At 50.3% G+C, this 20,220-nt stretch overlaps 7 protein-coding genes across 7 annotated transcripts; 4 read left to right on the top strand and 3 right to left on the bottom strand.

Moving 5' to 3' along the window:
• Positions 1 to 2,798: 2,798 nt before the first annotated feature.
• On the bottom strand, positions 2,799 to 3,458 carry N7506_004135 (uncharacterized protein; the record flags this gene model as incomplete). Its single annotated transcript, XM_056953430.1, has 1 exon — positions 2,799 to 3,458. The coding sequence occupies one exon, from the start codon at positions 3,456 to 3,458 to the stop codon at positions 2,799 to 2,801; it is 660 nt and encodes a 219-aa protein (XP_056812319.1).
• Positions 3,459 to 3,936: 478 nt separating this feature from the next.
• N7506_004136 (aldo/keto reductase) lies at positions 3,937 to 5,046 on the bottom strand (the record flags this gene model as incomplete). The annotated part of the gene is made up of 4 exons (XM_056953431.1): positions 3,937 to 4,061; positions 4,197 to 4,524; positions 4,578 to 4,839; positions 4,907 to 5,046. The coding sequence occupies 4 exons, from the start codon at positions 5,044 to 5,046 to the stop codon at positions 3,937 to 3,939; spliced, it is 855 nt and encodes a 284-aa protein (XP_056812320.1).
• Positions 5,047 to 7,187: 2,141 nt separating this feature from the next.
• Positions 7,188 to 7,815, bottom strand: N7506_004137 (GFA family protein; the record flags this gene model as incomplete). The annotated part of the gene is made up of 3 exons (XM_056953432.1): positions 7,188 to 7,491; positions 7,570 to 7,749; positions 7,808 to 7,815. 3 exons carry the CDS (start codon positions 7,813 to 7,815, stop codon positions 7,188 to 7,190), a joined length of 492 nt encoding a protein of 163 aa, XP_056812321.1.
• Positions 7,816 to 8,296: 481 nt separating this feature from the next.
• On the top strand, positions 8,297 to 8,934 carry N7506_004138 (coiled-coil-helix-coiled-coil-helix domain-containing protein; the record flags this gene model as incomplete). The annotated part of the gene is made up of 4 exons (XM_056953433.1): positions 8,297 to 8,346; positions 8,454 to 8,488; positions 8,593 to 8,707; positions 8,769 to 8,934. 4 exons carry the CDS (start codon positions 8,297 to 8,299, stop codon positions 8,932 to 8,934), a joined length of 366 nt encoding a protein of 121 aa, XP_056812322.1.
• Positions 8,935 to 9,242: 308 nt separating this feature from the next.
• Positions 9,243 to 11,720, top strand: N7506_004139 (nitrogen permease regulator 3 family protein; the record flags this gene model as incomplete). The annotated part of the gene is made up of 1 exon (XM_056953434.1): positions 9,243 to 11,720. The coding sequence occupies one exon, from the start codon at positions 9,243 to 9,245 to the stop codon at positions 11,718 to 11,720; it is 2,478 nt and encodes an 825-aa protein (XP_056812323.1).
• Positions 11,721 to 13,900: 2,180 nt separating this feature from the next.
• N7506_004140 (La domain family) lies at positions 13,901 to 17,047 on the top strand (the record flags this gene model as incomplete). The annotated part of the gene is made up of 3 exons (XM_056953435.1): positions 13,901 to 14,609; positions 14,734 to 16,414; positions 16,474 to 17,047. 3 exons carry the CDS (start codon positions 13,901 to 13,903, stop codon positions 17,045 to 17,047), a joined length of 2,964 nt encoding a protein of 987 aa, XP_056812324.1.
• Positions 17,048 to 18,125: 1,078 nt separating this feature from the next.
• On the top strand, positions 18,126 to 19,482 carry N7506_004141 (SPFH domain-containing protein; the record flags this gene model as incomplete). The annotated part of the gene is made up of 2 exons (XM_056953436.1): positions 18,126 to 18,595; positions 18,690 to 19,482. The coding sequence occupies 2 exons, from the start codon at positions 18,126 to 18,128 to the stop codon at positions 19,480 to 19,482; spliced, it is 1,263 nt and encodes a 420-aa protein (XP_056812325.1).
• Positions 19,483 to 20,220: the final 738 nt, after the last annotated feature.

Consider the following 20,220-nt stretch of genomic DNA (forward strand, 5'->3'; position numbering starts at 1 on the left):
ATGGATGAATCAGTCGCTACACTGTGTTCACCCCATAAGCCCTGGAGAACTCACGTCCCCACACGAGCGCTGAATGGTTTGTTGAGAATCTTATTTCTACGCTATCCATGGATCTGAGAACAACCTTGGAAATTTGGCATCAATATGGTATCTAGAAGTCAAGGCAAAGGATCAGCTAGCCGGACCACAAAAACGTGGATGATAGTAATGTTCCCTGTAACCAAGGCTTCGACAAAAGTTGAACGACACTTGCGTTCGATTTGTGCAAGGTCAAAATTAAGACATGGTACAACGAACTCCCGAGGGCTAGGCTCCAGATTCATTTCAGCGGCGTATTGTACACCTGGGTAGAAATAATTCCCTGTTTCAATTGGAACTCTTCAATCCTGTCAGCGAGGTTGGGATACTAGCGCACACCGGTAAGAGGCCTATAGCTATACCATAATTGAATGTGAAAGGGATGCATTCGTGTTAAAAGGCCTTTGAGGCATTTTTACTATTAAATAGATGCCGTGCTCAGTTACTCCAGATCAAGGCTACATAAGAACCACGTCTAGTCCAACAAACCTATCCGGCTCCGTGTGATCCAAAGCATCAATACTAAATCACGATTGCCTTGACACTGTAACCTTCCAATATAGATTGTTCGGGGTAACTCGATAAGCTACGTCTTTTACATTAGGCCAAAATTTTCCGGCTGAACCAATAAGTGCATGCAGTGCAATCAGGGGAGAACCTCAATGCCCCTATAAAATTTGATTTGATCTCATCACATGACCTTTCCCGATTGCAACAGTCGACTTGGCGGTGTCCCAGTCCAGACTCAGCACAGATCCTGAGAAAGGTCACTTTCGCTGTACTCCGTACTAGAAAGACGGTGTAAGTTATGATGAGAGCTCTCAAAGGAAGGACCAGACACGTCAAATTCAATCTTTGAAATGTTGGACGCGCTTTGTTGAACAGCCGATCATGCAAGTACAGAAAAGGCCTCACTTCGACCCGTGGGCGGATCGGGTAAGCCTAATGATCCGAACCACACATAAAAACCCCAACCTCCCCTGAACCCTTTCTTTCTTTTCAGAGACCTCCGACATCACCATTCTGGAGTTTCGTCCAACATACAGCAGTCCTTGTGACTTGCTACATGATGGCACGGAACAAATAGTCGTGAACGAGTCTCCCCCTTTCCCCCGCTGCGTCTTGGCGGGCGAATTGCATCAAAGAGTCTCCCAGTTGTGTTAGACGTACCAAGGCTTGAACATTGTTCGCCCGTCACATCTGTGGACAGAAAACCAGATAAACGAGAGAAAACGTTATTCCTCTAGCGAGGTTACGATTTGGCTGCACGGCAATGTACCACATCCTTGGTGCCTGACCCGGTTGATATTCCATGCTGTATCAGTCCGACGGGTATTCATTGATGTTGGTCGTGATCCGAAAGTCCAAGATATCCCATTGAACCCTCATTCCGCTCAGGTACCGACGAACCAGGCTCTGTCTCCAACGAGCAACCTGATGGATCCAGTCGTGTGACGGCAGCCTCGCTTGCGAGGTATGAATGCAGGCTGGTGATAACTCTTGAGATGAAAGGGCGCTTGTCTGAGGATCACGTACCTGCAGCCACGTATTGCGATTTGATTGGGAAAGCGAGAGGGCCAAGAGGAAGCGAGGACGACCCCCTTCTGTGAAACTGGTATCCTTGACCACCCATCGTCGCCCCTAGAGTCACGGAGTAGTGCAGTTTCATCTGCCAAGCGTTTAGTGCTTTGTTGAGGACGCAGCGATATACCACAGGAACGTCTGGAGCAATCCTACCTGTCGACAATCGTTTGCAGATCTCCATCGCCATCAGAGTCAGTGCAGTTCCATCTGCCAAGAGTTTGTGCTTTGTTGAGCATGCAGCGAGAGACCACAGGAACGTCTGGAGAAATCCTACCTGTAGAAAATCGTTTGCAACCCTCCATTGCCATCGAGATTAGTGTAGTTGGACAACTGCCGATTAGATCGCGTTTTGTTGGAAAACAGCTGAATCCGAGGAAGTGTCCATTCGCTTCTTCACAAGGAATCGCTGGCGGACCTCCATCGCTCATTGTGTAAGTTCAGTTCGTCTACCAAGAAGATTACGAATTTTACGCTCTGTTGGTTGGTCCGGCCGATGAGGGTGAGCGCGTCAGCCCCTCCAGTCCGCAATCGTCATCGTATACGAGAGTCGCGCTCTGTTGGATTTGGCAGGCAGATGAGGGTGAGCGCGTCAGCCCCTCACAAGCCGCTGAATTCCAATACCCGTACAGTGGAAACATCGGAAACATCGGAAAATCGCATGTGCGACGGCGTGCCTTGATCTTGCGGTCTTGGTGCAGCCCCTATGCGTCTTTTCTGCCGTCCTCGCAAGAGGCTCAGGGAGAATTGTCTTTTTTTTTTTTTGCTTTGTTGCTTTTTTTTCTTTGTTGAGAGCCAGGTGAGATTCTCGGATCCACTGTTCTATGGCCTCTTCAGCGTCCGTTGAGGGCCATGCAAATGGTTCTCGGTGTACGCTGAAGACTTCATACGACACTGTATCGGATTCTCTCTGGTTTTTTGGAATGTTTGAGCCTGTTCTTGTCGAAGTCTCTTGTCTCGGGTGTTATCTTTATCTATGATGTCTTGATCAATTTTGCGTGCATTACAAGTATATCAACAAATTTCACATCGCCTCTGATTTCCAATTCTCCCAACCGCCATCGGTATTTTCTCTTCATTGTGTGGTCTAGTCCCAAAGTCATGTTCATCCCGAGCTGCTGACCATCTAGTCTCTATTCTCAAGGCAAAACCTCCTCGCCCTTCCAGTCCCAACACCGTCCTCTCCCTTCCTTCGCCCCCGACGAGAACCCGACGAGAACTTCCAGTAACCTTCCAGCTGCGTCGGCCGGCTCCAGCATATCCCTTCCTCCCCAGAAATCCTTCGTGAACTCCGTCCGAACAGTCCCCGGATGCAGCGCCACTGCAATCGCCCTCTCCGCACTTTTTGTCCGCAGGTATAGATCATATGATTTGGCCAACTGGAACACCGCTGCTTTACTCGCGCGGTATGAATACCACCCGCCCGCAGCGTTGTCGGAGATCGAGCCCACGCGAGCTGCCATCATGGCATAGATGGCATGTGATGGCAGTGGCAAGGGGTTTCGGGAGTCTGTTGTATCGGACTGCGTTGCAAACGCCGGTGCAGTCTTGAGTGGGACAAATTGCGACAGGTGTTTCATGAGAAGCAATGGACCAAGGGAGTTGACTTTGAAACTGTCCAGTGCGTTGGCAGAATCAATTTGACTGGGTGATTTCTCCACATGCAGAGTGCCAGGGATTGTCAAGCCCAGCCTCAGGGGTGTGTCTGGGTACCCCTGCTTGATGGTGTCCGCCATTGCGGATATCGTGGATTCATCTGCGTGCCCGGTCAGTTCTATCCTGTCTGGGATGTCTTGCATGTCGACTCAGGGCATGGGCTGCTTTACCTGTGACATCGACCTTGAGAACACGTAATCTCTTTTCTGAATTCTGGGGCACCCCATCGCTTGACAGCAATTTCTCCTGGATCTCTCCACAATCTTTGCGAGCTGTTGCTATCACAGGGAGATCGGTGCGTGCCAGAAGTTGCTGTGCAAAGGCAAAGCCCAGTCCTCTTGATGCAGGAGTCACCAAGGCAAATCCTGCTGTATGAGACATGCTAAAATGTCACAATTGATATAATATGTGGTAAAAGGTTGCTGCAGGAAACAAGTACAAGCACTCCTGTGATGTCTACTCTCAAGTGACGTCACCCATCTCCTTGACGCATTCCATTACGGTGGACGACTCGCAATGACTCGCAACACCAAATATGGTTGTCCAACGCAAGAAAATATTCATTCGAGTGATTTTCTCGATCTATGCTATCAAAAGTGGTACAGTTGACTCGAGCTGTCATCAAATCTTGCCCTCCAAACCAGTGAAAAACACCCTCCCAAACTCCCCACTGCTATCGTTGAACCGAATCTTCTTGTTGATCTTCTCGATCTTCTTCATATCTTCTGGGCCTAGCTTGAAGTCTCCTTGTAGATTAGTTCTTATTCTCGAGGGCGTCTTCGACTTTGGCAAAACAGAATGGCCCTGCGAGACTCCCCAGGCTGCCACGCAACCAACCACTTAGTACCAAGTGTGGAATATCTGGAGTGATACCGACTTACCAAGAGCAACCTGAGCGGCTGTTTTGTTGTATGGCTCACCGATCTGCGCCAATACAGGCTCATCAATTAGCTTCGCGGCTCCTCCTTTCTCCCCATAGAAAGTGTTCTGGTTTCCAAATGGCGAATAGTGTGTGATGTGGATGCCATTATCCCGATGCCACTTTGTGAACTCAAGCTGTTGCAGCCAAGGGTGACACTCCATCTGGTGCACTGCGGGAACAATCGAGCTGTTCTTGATCAGACGCTCCATCTCGGCCTTGTCAAAGTTTGAGACGCCGATCGCTCTGGCTTTCCCATTCTTGAGAAGCAGTTCCATGGCTTTCCAAGTCTGTTGACATGTTAACTTTAGCCCATTCTCGCAGGAATAATACAGCAGCATACATCGATGATGTCGATATTCTCCATCACGGGCTGACCATTCTGCTTTGGGAAGAGCTCCTCGCCTCGTTTCCAGGCTACTGGCCAATGCACGAGGTACAAGTCCACATATGTCATCCCTAGATCATTGAGAGACTGCTGCATTGCCTGCTCTACATCATCTGGATGATGCTTGTTGTTCCAGAGCTTGGTCGTGATGAAGAGATCCTGGCGCGGGATACCACTCTTCCTGACTCCTTTTCCCACGGCTTTCTCCGTGCCGTACCTTTGGTCGATTAGCTCTGCAAACCAAACATATCTCTTGTAATTATAATCTGCCGTGGCATACTTACACACGCGCAGTGTCGATGTGACGATATCCCGCCTTGATCGCCTCTGCTACGGCATCCTCTTGTTCACCCGCGTCTTGCCAGGTACCAAAACCAATGGCCGGTATCTCTGCGCCAGTGTTGAGATTAAACTTTGTTGGCATATTTCGAATATTGCGATCGTGATTGAAGTCTGCAGGTTTATTGTCTCTAAGTTGCCTGATCGCGGTCTGGTTTGGGCTGGGAGATCGAATTTGCACGTCAGTATGACGGATGCATATGGTTCATGGAGCCAGTAACTTGAAGCTCGTATTGAATGACGCGGTGGTGAGGTCTTCAAGACTCCCTGATGGTATAGATTGATCTGATTATACACATTGCTTGCATGCTGCGATGGGCGAAGCAAAGGTTATACGAGAGTAAAGCTATGGATCCTGCAATTATGGACAGCAAAAGCACGTTTTCAGTAGCGGTATTGATCTTGCGCATGGCGAGTACCAATTCCTCGCCAGCGACCTTGTAAGGTTTGTCACCGGCATCTTGTGTAGCTCCGCAAGACGGACGATGCCGCGTGCCCAGATGATATGTCCACGTCCATGTCCTCTGCTTGGGGCGGTTGTTCCCAGCTTCCATGCTAGAAACATGTCGCAGGGAATTGCTCTGAGTATCATAGGGCATTGGCTCGATTCTGTTTGTGGTTTTTGACACCGCATGAGAAAGCACGGATAGCCCTGGGTATCAGCCCAACTGGCTCACCATTGAGCAGCGTCGCAAACATGTAGGAATTGTAACAACCCCCTGATCCGACATTCTCTACGATGAAATTTCTCATGGCATTCGAGCCGGGGTTCAATGTCGAATCAGGTGGAAGTAAAACCACTGTTCGTGTGCAAAGAACTGTGTGCATGGCAGTGTGGCTCAGGCACCAATAAGGACATTGTATACATGTTTTTCCTTGGGGTTTTTCATAAATCTTCGTAATATGTCTTTGAATCCTGGCTCATTGAATCAATCTTGTCGATCTGAGCACACTTCCAAAGTTCGGATGGGGTGGAGGCTTTGGGATGTTTGATGCCAAGGCAAACAGCATTAAAGGTCCGCTCCGATCACCGTATCTTACCGCCTTGGTTTATATAGCGAGCTCCACCCGCAAATTTTTTCTCTTCCTCTCTCATGCTTGCAATTTTCTGGATCAGAGCTATGAGCTCCTCCTTTCTTTGTTTTTCTTCTCAGCATGGACTGTGTCTGATGATGGCACATGTCCTCGCTTCCCCCTCAGGCCCGATCTAGATATCGGGACACTATGCTTTCTTCTCTAAAAGGTAAGAGTGACTTTTTTCTTTCTTTCTCTCGCAATCCCAACCTTCCCTGGGGATGATTACATTCTAGACATGCAAAGGCATTCCTCAAGCAGAAGATCCATGTTGAATCTGTCATATTTTTAAGTTTCAGCCTTGTCTGACCCAACACAACAACCTTTTCACTTTATCAAGGCATCATTTGAACGAATTTTGAACTAACAATCTCTCGTTCAGGTAAATCCAAACACAACTATTCCTATCATTCCATTGCGGCTCTTGTCTTGCATGAAGAAATCTTGAACGAACGGGCGGACATAAATGTACCTGTCTTTCATGCACCCCTAGAAAAACAGAGCGTACAAACTCTGTGGGTGTATGCGAGGTGGAGTACTTGTTGAGAATTCGTCACCTGAACCACTGCTTGCCCTTTTCACAACTGCTTCATGTCACATTGACAAGTTGAAAACGGTTTTTCTAACAGGCATTGCAGGTAATTTATCTCTCATCTCGCTGTCTTTCTTCAACATGGTCAATTTTATATGATGAATGTGTTATTCACACTGTTTGACCTGGACTTCGGTCCGGGAATGAACATTTATACAAAAATCTGATTTAATGAGGTATGCTCTTGCCATTGACGAGATCTTTTTCAACTTTGCTGACTGACTTCAAGCCTGACTTAGTTACCATGTCATGATTTTGCTTTTGTCTCTTGCATATTGCTTGAATGCCATAGCTGACTCGACATACAAGAAACCCAATAGGAACCTCACTGAGGATGCTGTTTGGCTCGTTGACCGTGAGTTCACTCCCCTTGGTTCCAATTCACCAGAGGAATGAACTTTTGCTAACAAGCAATACAGGAGACCATCGTCCACAGTACGAATCAATGAATATGATGAAATTTCTTGCACCTTTTTCTTTACTTAGTATTGCACTTCGTAGTCGTAGACTTTATTTTCCATAGGTTCTTTAGTAGCCATTTCTCGACTTCAAATTCAAGGCTACTCGACAAAAAATCCGTGTCTCTTGTGCCACTCTTCAAGGCTGTCCCCGCCATACACCGTATGCACACTTTTCTTGCCTTCGGGCCATCGTGCCCATGCCGGCTTCGAGCTTTCCATGATGCATACCATCTCATCTGGAACTGGTAGTTCTGTGTCAATCGCTGATGCAAATGGGTGGATTAACTCAGGCCAGTGGTGATCCCACACCCAGAGCATGGTACTGCAGTTTGAGCAAAAGTTTCTCTCAGAGGAACAAAGCTCTTCATTCGGAGTGCCGCGGTCTTTGATCGCACAGTATTTCCTATCCATACGATCAGCTCATCTCAATCAAATCGTGTGCCCAGGTGTCGCTGCCCAGGTGGGGGCTAGCGTTTCGTACTTAATGATGTCTTTTCCCTTGATGATGTTGAGGCTGTCAGCCATGCCACCCAAGTTCACGCTCCCGAGGTGTCCGCCAACTTTGCGACAGATGCTGCACGCGCATAGCTGGTATGGGACCGGAGTTTGGGAGTCCAAGGTGAACTCAACACCGCCGCATTGGCAGCTTCCTTCCAATTTCCTGGTCACTCCATCAGTATTGATTGGGGGAAGTGGGTTGTTCCAAGGTTCTGACTTACATCGGCATGACGGCGAGATTTTGATAATACCGTTCTAAGCTCGGTGATCAATATCGGTTTACAGGGTACAGATATTGTTGGCCTCGACCAAGTTTCAAAGTTGGAGTTGAATGCGAATGTCACTGGGATTGAGGTCGATATATAGTTCCAAGGTTTTGAGGCGGGAAGGCGAACACACCTATAGAATCACCATGCAAACAATATACGTAATTGACTCACTTGAAATGGACATCTGCATAATCTTCATCCAATATTAATCTCACGATTAAAGGTACCAAGTCCTGTTTGCCCTTTGTTCCGTATCCGCGACACATCATCGACGTGATCTTGCACCTTTCATTGGCCGAAGAGGTGTTTGCATATTTTGTCTTGTTTGCATCCCGGAGGTTCGATCTCGCCGACATTCACGCATCGCGCTACTTTCTCAGCACAAAGCAGATCTTTGCTCAATCGATAACTCAAGCTCACAGACACCCCGAACCTTTCAGAATGAGTTTCGGAGCTCCCGGAGGTGGTTCAGTGAACTACAAGCCCACGCCGTGAGTCGGAGCCGAACCCTTCACCTTTTCGCATTCACCACACCATTGACCGAGTGGATATGGAAATTTGGCTTGGAATTGCTGCTAATCTACAATCTTGATCACAGGCCTGAGCGTGGTAGCTTTCCCCTTGACCACGAAGGTATGCCGATTTGCAGATGCAGATGCACCGCGCTGATCCGAGAAACGAGAACCCCGGGAATACGTGCGCGAACAGTGGACTGACTACGACGTTGGATTATACAGGAGAATGCAAGCACATTATTTCGGGATACTTGAAGTGTATCAAGCTCAACAGAGGCACCAACGACGAGGCGTGTCGCAAATTGGCCAAGGATTATCTCGCCTGTCGAATGGACAAGTACGTTGACCTGCCCCATAGAGGGATCGGATCTGTTTGCGTGGATCTAGATTCCACCTAGTCAGTACTGGCGGAACGAATTGCTGATTGTGTCTCTGCAACTTAGGAACCTCATGGCGCCAGATAGCTTCGATAACTTGGGCTTAGTGTTCAAAGGCGACGAGGGGAAAGACCAGAATTCCGCCCCACCAGCCACCAATACGAATCAAACGGAAACCAAGAAGTGATAAAGGATTGGCGGATGAGACGTTGCATGATATTGTATGATATGGAAGGGAAGAGTGGTGCGAGTCCATGAACCCCGGGTAGTGCTGGCATTATTGAAGGCGTTGTACATATATGTATTTGAATTCTAGAACCCTAGCAGATAAATGAACTCTCAACTGGTTGTAAACTTTGGTATGTGTGAGCGGTGGCATCGCATTACTACTTTCCGTCCTCCGTACCCGTTGCGCTCTCGCCCCATGCGGGGAAACTTCCGCCCAGCCACATTTGACGATCTCCAACTCCTTCACGGGGGGTACCAGGACGCCAAATGTCGTCAATCGCACGGCCTCCAGATCCATGCCTCGTGGCAATCATTCTCATAGTACGTTCGCGTACAGGCCCGCGCTTGGTCTTCCACTACCCTCCGAACCCCCTCAGCGAGAACCGTTTCAAAGCCACGACCAAGGGCGGTCGCCGCACCTCCCGCACTCGCACTCGACAAGGCTCCAAGAACACGGATTCAAGCTCGAGTGACGATAGTGGACCGAGCTCCGACGAGGACGAGGAGGAACGTGAACCACAAAGTCAAAGTCAGAATCAGAATCAGAACCTGGCCGCTAGTCATGGCAATGGTGCAAGCTCTATACTGGCTGGCCGTCGCGCGAGCAATTTCGCCCTTGACGAGCTGTTGTCAAATGCTACCTCTCCTGCGGCCGGCGACACCCAGCGACCTGGCTCGCTAGGCTCCGGCCGCGGTTCGTCAATGCGCAAACGCGGCGGTGCGGGCTCCGACCCTGAGGAGGACGGAGCAACATCTGATCTACCCGATGATGGCCCCGGAAGCTCTAGACCGCCTTGGGAGTCACTCCTAGGGGTGCCTGGAAGTGTATGGGAAAAACTGCTAAGTCCTTCACGCTCGTGGCACAAGCGGCGCTTTGAGGTCGGGATCAACGACCTCGCGCTCATTGGATGGCCTGTCTTTGTGCGAGAAGATGGTTCATGGCGCAAGCAACGACGCAAGAAGAAAAAGAAGCCCCGCGCCGATTGGGATGGGGGCGAGCTGGGTCACAATGAGAACCCCGAGGACGGTCAGAAGGATGAACGCTTCGTGATGTCTCCAGACTTGGGTGCTAGTGTTGCTTCCATTGCGGACTCCGTGATATCGCCCACAGAGAGCAAACGTGGGTCGACCAGTGGGAGACCTGGCAAACCCGATGATGCCTTTGACCCCGAAGACAAGGATCATATGACGATGTTCAATGTGGTTTTCGTCGTCGATCCGCCTTTGTTGGAATACTCAATGCGCGTCAAGGAGATATACGATAATATCATCAAGAAGTTTGCCAAAGCTCTCAAATGGGAGCAAGCTCGCACCGACTATGTGTGGAAAGAGTCCCAGCACATCTTACAAGTCAGAAGAAGAGCCAGGGAGACCAAGACGTCGACTCACAATTTGTACTCTGAACTGATCTCCCAATCCTCACTGGCCCGCGCAATCTACACAGTGTACAGCAGCATATCGGCATCCAAAATCGCATCTGTGTCGCTGAGCCCCGATGTCTCGATCTCCCTCCAGATCCCACCACTGACCTCTACCCCATGCCTTGCTGGCCCCATGGACAAATCATACCCGGGTCTATGGCTGACAACAGCAGACAGTGCCACCCCGGCTGACGATCCCGGGATCGACGAGAACAACAATCCCCATCAAGTCCTAGCAAAGCACTTTGCTTTGCTCTTGCTGGACAGCGAAGCTGCCATCATCAAAGATGTCGAAGCCTCTGGTGGAGCGCTAGCACCCGCACTTGCGCACTACATCCGATGCTCTAAACCAACCAAGTCATTTGCGCAGATCTCAGTGTCTTCGGGGATTCCCCTCTCGCACATCCAGATGCTCTCAAGCCATCTTGTGTATTGGCGACGCGCTCGGGCCATTCCTCCCATCCACCAGAGAGATACATACATTGTTTCTCCGAACTGCGATCTGAGTAAGCTGGAGATAGCCACCGTTGCTTACCAGACAGCGTTCCCAACATATCCGAGTCTGCCGAAGATGCTGTCTACTCTCAGTGGCACTCCGCGGCCGTACAGTAACTTTATCCCCAGCAAGGACCACAAGGAGATATACTTCACCATTCTGGCATGGCTATTACGTGGTGGCTGGGTAACCCAGCTTCGTACCTTTGCTCGCATCAAAGTCTCACCAGAAGTTAAGATGGCCGTGGAGATGGCTTTACGAAAGGAAGAGGTCGACCGTTATCTGGCTAAAGGTGTCTCGAACTCCCTCTCGGTCGACGAAGATAGTGACGACGAGGAACTCGGCGACACGCACTCTTCCTCGTCATCTTCCCTTGCAAGCCACGGCAGCGGAGAAGAAACACCCATGCCCGGCCGAGTCGACCCGCACGCGCAACTCCGATTCTCCCACAAGCTCCTTGACCGCTCGACCGCTCTCCGGCTGTCTTCTTTCATTCTATCTCCACACAGGGCATCTCCCCTGGAGTCTCGTTGGCTTGATGAGATTGTCCGCCGATTCCCAGACAACCCCAAGACTGACCAGGATGAGGAAAATGCCAGCCCAGACATTACACCTAACGATATCCAGGCCATACATAAGAAATACTGGCCGGTGTTCCTCAAATATTTCAATGGCCACGACGCCTTGGAGAAAATATCTGTGCGCGAGAATCTCAAACGCAAGTTGGTCTGGCAGGTTCTCATGCGATTGGGGTTGGTGACTGGTCCACTGGGGTCGATCGATCTCGATGCGCGTGAACAGGTCTTAGTCAGTGTACGTCACTGGTGACGGGACAAAAAAAAAGGGGGATGGCGAATGGTGTTTTCAGCTGGACAATGATAGCTCACTTCCTATTAGAGCGGAGTTCATATGGTAATTTTTATAGATCAAGCGACACCTGAGGCATAACCCTGTCGCCAGGGTAATACACGCGTATTATGATTACATACCCACACCCATTCCGATGGTTTCCGCGTGCCCTCAGCCCTAATCTCTGCCGAAAGCACAACTTTTCACTGGGAGGGAAGAGTGAAATTAATGAAATTAGTTGATTCAATTGGGATATTGGAGCGGAATGAGTTGTATTAATTCATCGAAATGAGGTAGAGTGCATGTAAGTATCCAAGTAACACCTTGGTAGCCTGCTCACGTGCGCACGGTGTACAATATCACATTCTTACGTCGCACAATAATTAGCAAAGGCAGTGCTGGGTAATTTTTGTTGTTCTTCCCGCATATTGCAGGGCAACAATCTGTAATATGTAGTATTTGAATACCCCCAAGAAACACAATGTATTATATTACCTTTACTCCGTACCCCGTAGCCGGTTCACATATCCGAACATTTAGCGGCCGAACTTAAGCCCTGAAGACCCTTGAATAACATGGTTACAAAGCCACGGTACGCTTCAACGGGAAGAATGTATAGGTGTGAGATTGGTGCTACATTATCGCAAGGTAAAGCCCTGGTCATACGAAGACTCGACTTTTGATCGGATATTTCATTGTGCGCCAATGGCCGGAGGGGCTCCGGTGGACCCCGCGATATTCAGATGTAATTTTTTCCCTTTCTCACGATGACCCGGCGAATGGGACTGTGTAAGCTGTATGCCGCCGTATGCCGGCGTGAGATACTGTATCTCAACCAGTGGAATTGTTGCTATCCAATGTAGGAGCTTCAATTTGTCCAGCTATAAGGAGTAGAGCTGAAGGTTTAGAAGAACAAAGTCATAGTTGGTGTTATCCAATTGGCTGGAATTAGAGGCTTTAGACCTCAGAACTCTGAACTATTGCCACTTGACAGCTACTTTAAATTGTCCTATCTTTTATAGATATAAGAAAGAGACTATTCTATTTTTTTTTTTTTTTTTTTTTTGTGTATATTTCCACCAAGGTGAATAAAGTACTGGTTACGGAGTAGAGACCGAGATGACCTCGGCAAAGAAGGTACTCAATTGTGGACTTTGAAAGAATTCACGCAGGGTATGCTGGGGACTCATAAGCTAGGAAGTACAATGACTGTAGGAATGATCAAGTTTTAGTACAGCTCAGCTTAAGATACCCAAGATTGTAGGTAAGGATGCAAGGTAAGGTATGTATCCCAGAGGTACCTCCGTAATATGCCTCATTTGGAGCACACTCAGCCCAATTGCTTATAATTTTGGGTTGTTGGACAAGTCCATTCCAAGGGGACCAGAGTAAACCAGGTGAATAAAAAAGCAAATAAAAAAGAGAGATCTAGCTGAAGGTGAAAATGGCAACCAATACTAAATAGTAAAAAAATCAAACCAACAGGGCCTATTAATTACGTGTAAAGAAAAAACCCCGCTACCAGTTCTGCCCTGAACCAAATAATTTTGTGTTCTTGACTTTCTCTCTTCCACCCCTCCGCATCGGGCTGTTTTCCCTTCTTCTCTCGCGCTCACCTTTCTCTTCCGTCTTCCTTGATTTGCGATACCTCTTTGTCTTCGAGAGGACACTGCGAATCGCTTCGTATTTTCAGCTTTTGCAACCCGCTTGGATTTCCGTGCATCCCGGCTTACACGAACGCTGTTCAACCTCTTGATTAGCGCACATTGACGGGTGCTTTTGTAGCGGGAAATTTTTCCACGGCAACACACGGTTTTGATCTGTGCGCACGTTAGCTACGGTTGATCCCTCCCTCCACCTCCGAGAAACCGACACACCCCTCCGTTTCGCCGAAGCGATTTAATCCCGCTCCGACACTGCCTCTCTGAAAGACGGGAAGCTACACTTCAATTTGGGTCTCAAGACGGTAGAAATACTCCCTCTTGTTCCCTCATAGGAGACGTCACGCCAGTCGGCGCACATTGAGATCTCCGGAGTCGACAACGGTCATTTGCGCACGTTAACTCGCAACCGCAGTCAGACTCGACTCTTTGTCTTCTGTTTCTATCTTTCTTCACATCGCTGTCACGATCAGAGCTACAATCAGCTCTCCATCCGACATGTCTACTTTTTCGTATGCACAGGCTGCCAAGGGCACCTCCGGGACACCGGCCCCATCCAAGACCCCGTCAGAGCCCGAGAAGATCGAGACTCCACCGGTGGAGCAGACCGCCACTGAGACCACAACGGAAACCGCACCAGCTCCCGCTGAATCCGAGCCCACCCAACAAACTGAGAAGGCTGTTGTTGTTGAGGAGGAGAAGGATGATGACTTCACCACTGTCACCAGCAAGCACGCTGCCAAGTCCAAGGCGTTGAACTCCCGCACATCCAGCCCGAACGTCCGCACAGGATCCAAGGCGCGCAAGAACAAGGATGAAGATTCATCAAATACCGCGAATGGCACCGCAGATGCCACCGAGAAGCAGGCTTCCACCGATGGGCAGACTGAGAAGACCGATGGTGCCACTGAGAAGTCGACTGAAAAGACCGACGATTCTGAGAAGGACGCACCCCCCAAGGAGCTGAAGGCCGCTCCCCTTCCCTCCGTCAACATTTGGCAGCAGCGCAGAGAGGCTCAGGACCTCAAGAAGACCGTACCTGCCAAGCCCGCTGCTCCCAACAAGGCTGCTTCCACCAAGGTCGCCTCAACCGCGGATGAGAGCCAGCAGGACTCATCCAAGGCCACCAAAAAGAAGGGCGCCGATGGCGCATCCGAAGGCACCAAGGAGCGCAAGAAGACCGAAGGTGGAAAAGCACGTGATGCAGGTAAGAAATCCCAACCCATGTTCTCAGTGTCCATCAGTCATACCGGCAATGCTCGCTACGCCTACATACCGAGGGCTTGAACATACTGCGAAATTGGAGTTTCAAAGCTAACTTATCCTATTAGTCCCCTCAGTTGAGGATTCTACCGCATGGCCCACACCCCAGGTTGCGATTGTCGAGGAGAAGAAAAAGACCCAGGAGAAGACTGACAAGAGCCCGGTCATCAGACCCCATGGCAAGGAAAAGTGGACCCCTGTTCCATACGTCCCCACTGCTGTCTTCAACACCCCCCTCCCATCCGCTGGTGGTCGTGGAGGCAGACGCGCCACCCGTGGTGGCCGTGACGGTGGCCGTGGAGCCCACGGCAACGGCACTGCCGGTGTTGACAAAGCTGCCTCTGGTCAGGCAGCTCAAGGTACAAAGCAGGCATCTGGAGAGCGAGGACGCCAAGAGTCTGGCACTGGACGTGCTGCTTCTCTCCCTGCTCAGTCAAGACGTTCCACAAGCACTGATACCGGTGCCGCAGCCGATGCGCGCAAGGCTACCCAAGCCACCGAGCGAGGCCGTGGAGCCCGCAACGGAGATGAGAATGTCAATGGTAAGCAGGTGAACGGTGGTGAGAACATCCCTCGCTCCCAGCGCGAAGGCAAGGCCTTCAACCGCAACCAAGAGCCTCGCCAGAAGGGCGGAAACCTGGCTGTTGACTCCCAGGCCGCAGCCCGCTCTAATGACCGCCGCTTCGAGGCTGGCTCCAAGTCTGCCGATCCCTCCGGCTTGAATGAATTCAACCGCGAGCGCGGCGAGTTCCGCTCCGAGCGTGGAGGCCGTACCAACCGCGGCCGCGGTGGCCCTTACTCTAACTACGGTGGCCAGAACGCCCAATTCGGCAACCCTGCTATGCCCAACAACTCTTTTGCCGCCAACAAGGCCTTCGGCTTCAATGACCGTCAGCGCGCCCAGCAGCAGCAGCACGCTATCCCCAATGGATCTCAACAAGGAAACCGTATGCCCCTCCGTTCGCCCTCTTTGCCCAACTCTGGAAATGTTTATGGTGTTTATCCTTTCCCAGGTGACATCAATACGATGTACGGCTACCAAGCTGTCAACCCCGCCCCGATGAGCGCCGTTCCCTACCAGCCTTTCATGGAGCCATACGCGCTTCTCAACTTGCTCTCCATGCAATTGGAATACTACTTCTCGGTCGACAACATGTGTAAGGATATGTTCCTCCGCAAGCAGATGGACTCCCAGGGCTTCGTTCCCTTGCACGTCCTCGCCAGCTTCAAGCGTGTCAAGTCTCTTACCGAGGACTTTGAGCTCCTCCGCCACGTCTCCCGCCAGCTGCGCAACGTTGAGTACCAAACCGGTGAGGATGGTGTTGACCGCCTGCGCCCCAGAGAGAGATGGCAGCAGTGGGTCCTCCCCTTGGACCAGCGTGAGCCCGCCGCTCAGCACGATGGAGCTGCCCCAACTGGAAAGACCGATGAGAACACCCCTGTCAACACTCACACCGAAAGCGCCATCAACGGCTCCGCTCCTCAGTTTGTCCCCAACGGTAGCGCCAAGACATCCCTGTCGTCTACCGCCCCAGAGTTCATGCCCTCGCTGCCACCCACGGCGGCGAGTGAGATCACCAATGTAGGATACCCCATGGAATCCCCTATCTCCCCTGAAGATTATCCCGCGTCGTCCGCGCCCTTTCCCTGGGACCACTCAAATGTTGACAACCATCCAGCGCGCAGACTAGACCTGCCATCCGAACCGTCCCTACCCTCTGATTTGGAAAAAAGCGTGGGCTCGATGAGGTATGTTCTTCACTCGGAAAATTTTAGGGTCAATGAAAGGTAACTGACTCGGATGATAGCTTTGACGAGGATTGCTTCTCACGTCGAGCCAGTACTTCTGATGATCTTCAGGCAGCATCTTCCGTCCAAGCGAGTCACCCGTGGCCCAATCCACAGGGGCAGGGTCGTCCATTTACAGATACACGCATTTATGTTCCAAAATCTTTCAGTGTTTCTCGCGGTGGATATTCCAGCAGCCGAGGTGGATCGGTGGGCAAGGGATCTCGTTACAACAACTCTCGGCATAACGAACCCTCGTCATCACGCTTGGCACCAAATTGCGATTCCCACTTGTACAGTGATTTCAGGCGTTCAGCCGTTGATGAACTTTTAACACGACATGTTGACACCAGGTTCAACGAGCTTATGGAATTCTTTCGGGCAACTCTACTTGGTCCTGACTTGATCCCTACCCCGATGATAAACGACATGGTTCACCTTTCTCAGGAATGGCCAAAGTATCACCATATTGTCTTGCACACGGTCCATGAAGCCCTCGCCAGTGGAAACATGAGCACAAAAAACAAGAAAAAAGTCAACAAATATTTCAATACCCAGCACGGCAAGACGCCCGAAGAAAAGTTATCACGTTGAGCCCTTTCGCATCTCTTTCTCAATTTGCTTTTTTCTTTCTTGCGACACATCTCCTCTTCTGTTCGTTCATCCATCATGGCCCGCATTCTTTCTCGTTCAAACGGTTTTTGCATGCATATTCGCCAACTTTTCTAGAGTCCCAATCAACCCTACCTTGCTGCAACAAGGGTTGGCTTTTTCGGTTCTTATGAAGCCTCGGGGTTTTATTTTCTTTTTTTTCCCTGCTTTATCGTTTATTGCTTGCTTTGTCATGGGAGGTTTCCAAAACGTTCCGGCGTCTGGTCATGTTTTTTCTTTAACCTGGCAGTATCTCTCTTTCGAGGCCTGCCGCTACGGCGTGCCGGTCAACAAAAATTGTTTTTTATTTCCCTTGACATAGAGATTTGCACGTGTTTCATCTTCTAGGGGTGTGATTTTTCATTTATCGATCCAATGCATCCTCGACTCGTTGATTCGACATGGATCCTAATCAGTATCAACACGACAAACCCCCAGGAAGAAGCAACTCTCCGCGAGTTCTTTCCTAGGGCCACTGTCATCTTTTTCTTTCGCCATGCTATTTCACCGGTTCTTCTCACCGGAAACCGATCGTCCATTCAGCCCTACTACTGGTCGTGTTTCGACAAAAGGATCCCCGGCTTTGACAAAGAAATTGGCTCAGCCAATTCAATGGCGTCCTTTCCTACTTTTTGCAGCGTTCGCTGCGCAGCAGAATGTGTTCTTGATTACTTTGATCTTTGCATAAACAGGCTCAAGGTCTTTGTGGAGTACAACGATTGATATGCATATTATGAGCCAATTGACTCTTTATTATCATGGATTGGTCGGCAAGGGAATTGCATTGTAGTCAACAGCCTGTTGTTTGTATTTTATTAGCTGTAGAATTATAGGTGCGGATGGGTGTAGAGTGTACTCCGTATAGCTCGTAGCTTATAGGCGGCCTGACGCCTCAGGCGCCAAGGCCGTACGACCAAACGGAGCAGACATAATCAATTCCGAACTTGCCCAGTCTACTCCGCAGCTCCCTCCTCCAGCTCGGCTAAACATCAACTCGCGTGCCATCCGTTCTCATATCAATATGGAGGGTGTCTCTCGTCAAAGCTCAAAGCTTCTCAGGCCCCGTGGTCAGCTGCCCCAGCGCCTTCCGCGCACCGCGACATCCTTTGTCCAGCCCCAACGCCGAACGCTGTCATACTCTCCCCGAAACCTCGCCCCCGAATCAATTTTCTCCAACCTGAAAGCTGGTGGTCCCTACAATGAAGGTCCCACAAGCTATTTCTCCAACCGAACGACCCTCCCCGCAAATACCGTCGTGCGATTCGTGCCCCAGCAGACAGCATGGATCGTCGAGCGCATGGGTAAATTCGACCGCATCTTGGACCCCGGTCTGGCAATCCTGGTGCCCTTCTTAGATCGTATCGCATATGTGAAGAGCTTGAAGGAGGCCGCCATTGAGATCCCCAGCCAAACCGCCATCACTGCTGACAACGTCACCCTCGAGCTGGACGGTGTGTTATATACCCGCGTTTTTGACGCATACAAGGCAAGGTGAGTGTGCCCAGATCACCACTGTTAATGACTTCTACGCGTGGGAAGCAGTTTTGTCTAAAGAATTGAACCACTGACGTCTCGTTCATTGCAGCTACGGAGTTGAGGACGCAGAATACGCCATTTCGCAACTTGCACAAACGACCATGCGATCGGAGATCGGTCAGCTCACTCTTGACCACGTTCTGAAGGAACGCGCCAACCTTAACGTCAACATCACAAAGGCTATCAACGAGGCCGCCCAGGAATGGGGCGTTGTCTGTCTTCGCTACGAGATCCGAGATATCCACGCACCCGAGAAGGTCGTTGCTGCCATGCACCGCCAGGTCACTGCCGAGCGATCCAAGCGAGCTGAGATTCTCGAGTCAGAGGGTCAGCGCCAGAGCGCGATCAACATCGCTGAAGGTCGCAAGCAGTCTGTTATCCTGGCTTCCGAGGCTTTGCGCGCTGAGCAAATCAACCGCGCCTCCGGTGAAGCTGAAGCTATTCAACTCAAAGCCGAGGCTACTGCTCGCGGTATTGATGCTGTGGCTCGGTCTATTGAAGAAGGCGGCCAGAACGCCCACAATGCCGTTAGCCTTAGCGTCGCCGAGAAGTACGTCGCGGCTTGGTCGAACCTGGCTCGTGAGGGTACTGCCGTCGTTGTCCCTGGAAACGTGGGTGACATGGGTGGCATGATTGCCAATGCGATGGCTGTCTACGGCAAAGTCAGTGAGACACAGGCTCGCGGTCTAGCGAAGAAGGCTCTTGGAGCCGAGGCTTCTCAATCGCCTGAGGTCGCGCAACAATCGGTGGATGAGAACGCTTCTGTCCAGACAGAAACGCCCGACGTTGCGTCACAAACTGTGACTGAGGGATTTGATGCGGTTCGCGAACACAAAAAATAAGCTGTCTTGTCTACATCTCACCCAATTGAAACGAGCATGACGACTCCTCTCTTCCTGGCTAGTGCCACTTTTGTTATTTTGAAACCTTTCGACAACCCAATGCTCTACTCAGACTTTGTCTGACATGTGGGCTTGGTGCTCACCACTCTGTGCTGAGGATTTCAACTATGTCTTATCTCTAAATCGCCCTCCTCTCTTAGCATTCCCTTGTTCTCCTTTCCTTGCTTTCGAATCCTCAGTCCCTTTTCCTTCCATCACCTCCCTGGCATTGTTCGGAATTGTTTTCAACCCACATGAGCCCCTCTATGTATGTGCTTTTGAAACCAGCCACCAGGCATCTTGTATGTGTACATAAAGGAATTTTTATCAGCCAGAGAGTTTACGGAGGAAGGGGACTGCTCAATGTACAAGTATCAGTATGACCATTGCTCTACTTTGCCTGTGAGCCAGTACTCACCAGATCCTCAGCCCATTATCCATGACGAGCCCGGATACTCGCACAATAGAGATGACATGTCTTATTTGATTGCTTGACTCTAGTGGTTGAACGAAGGTGACCAGTCATACGGCCAGTCTTCATTGGTAGTCTCAAGAGCAATTGACGTTGAGATGTCTGCTACTCGCGTTGTCAGTGGGAACCTCCGCAGGAATTTCAGCCACATTATAGAGGGATCAAATTCCGTTTCCTGAGGATGACTTTGACATTGATCCTGCGGGGTATTGATCTAGATCTTGAAC

This window comes from Penicillium brevicompactum, assembly GCF_028827555.1.
Source record: "Penicillium brevicompactum strain IBT 35665 chromosome Unknown utg000003l_segment0_segment0, whole genome shotgun sequence".
NCBI classification, from domain to species: domain Eukaryota; kingdom Fungi; phylum Ascomycota; class Eurotiomycetes; order Eurotiales; family Aspergillaceae; genus Penicillium; species Penicillium brevicompactum.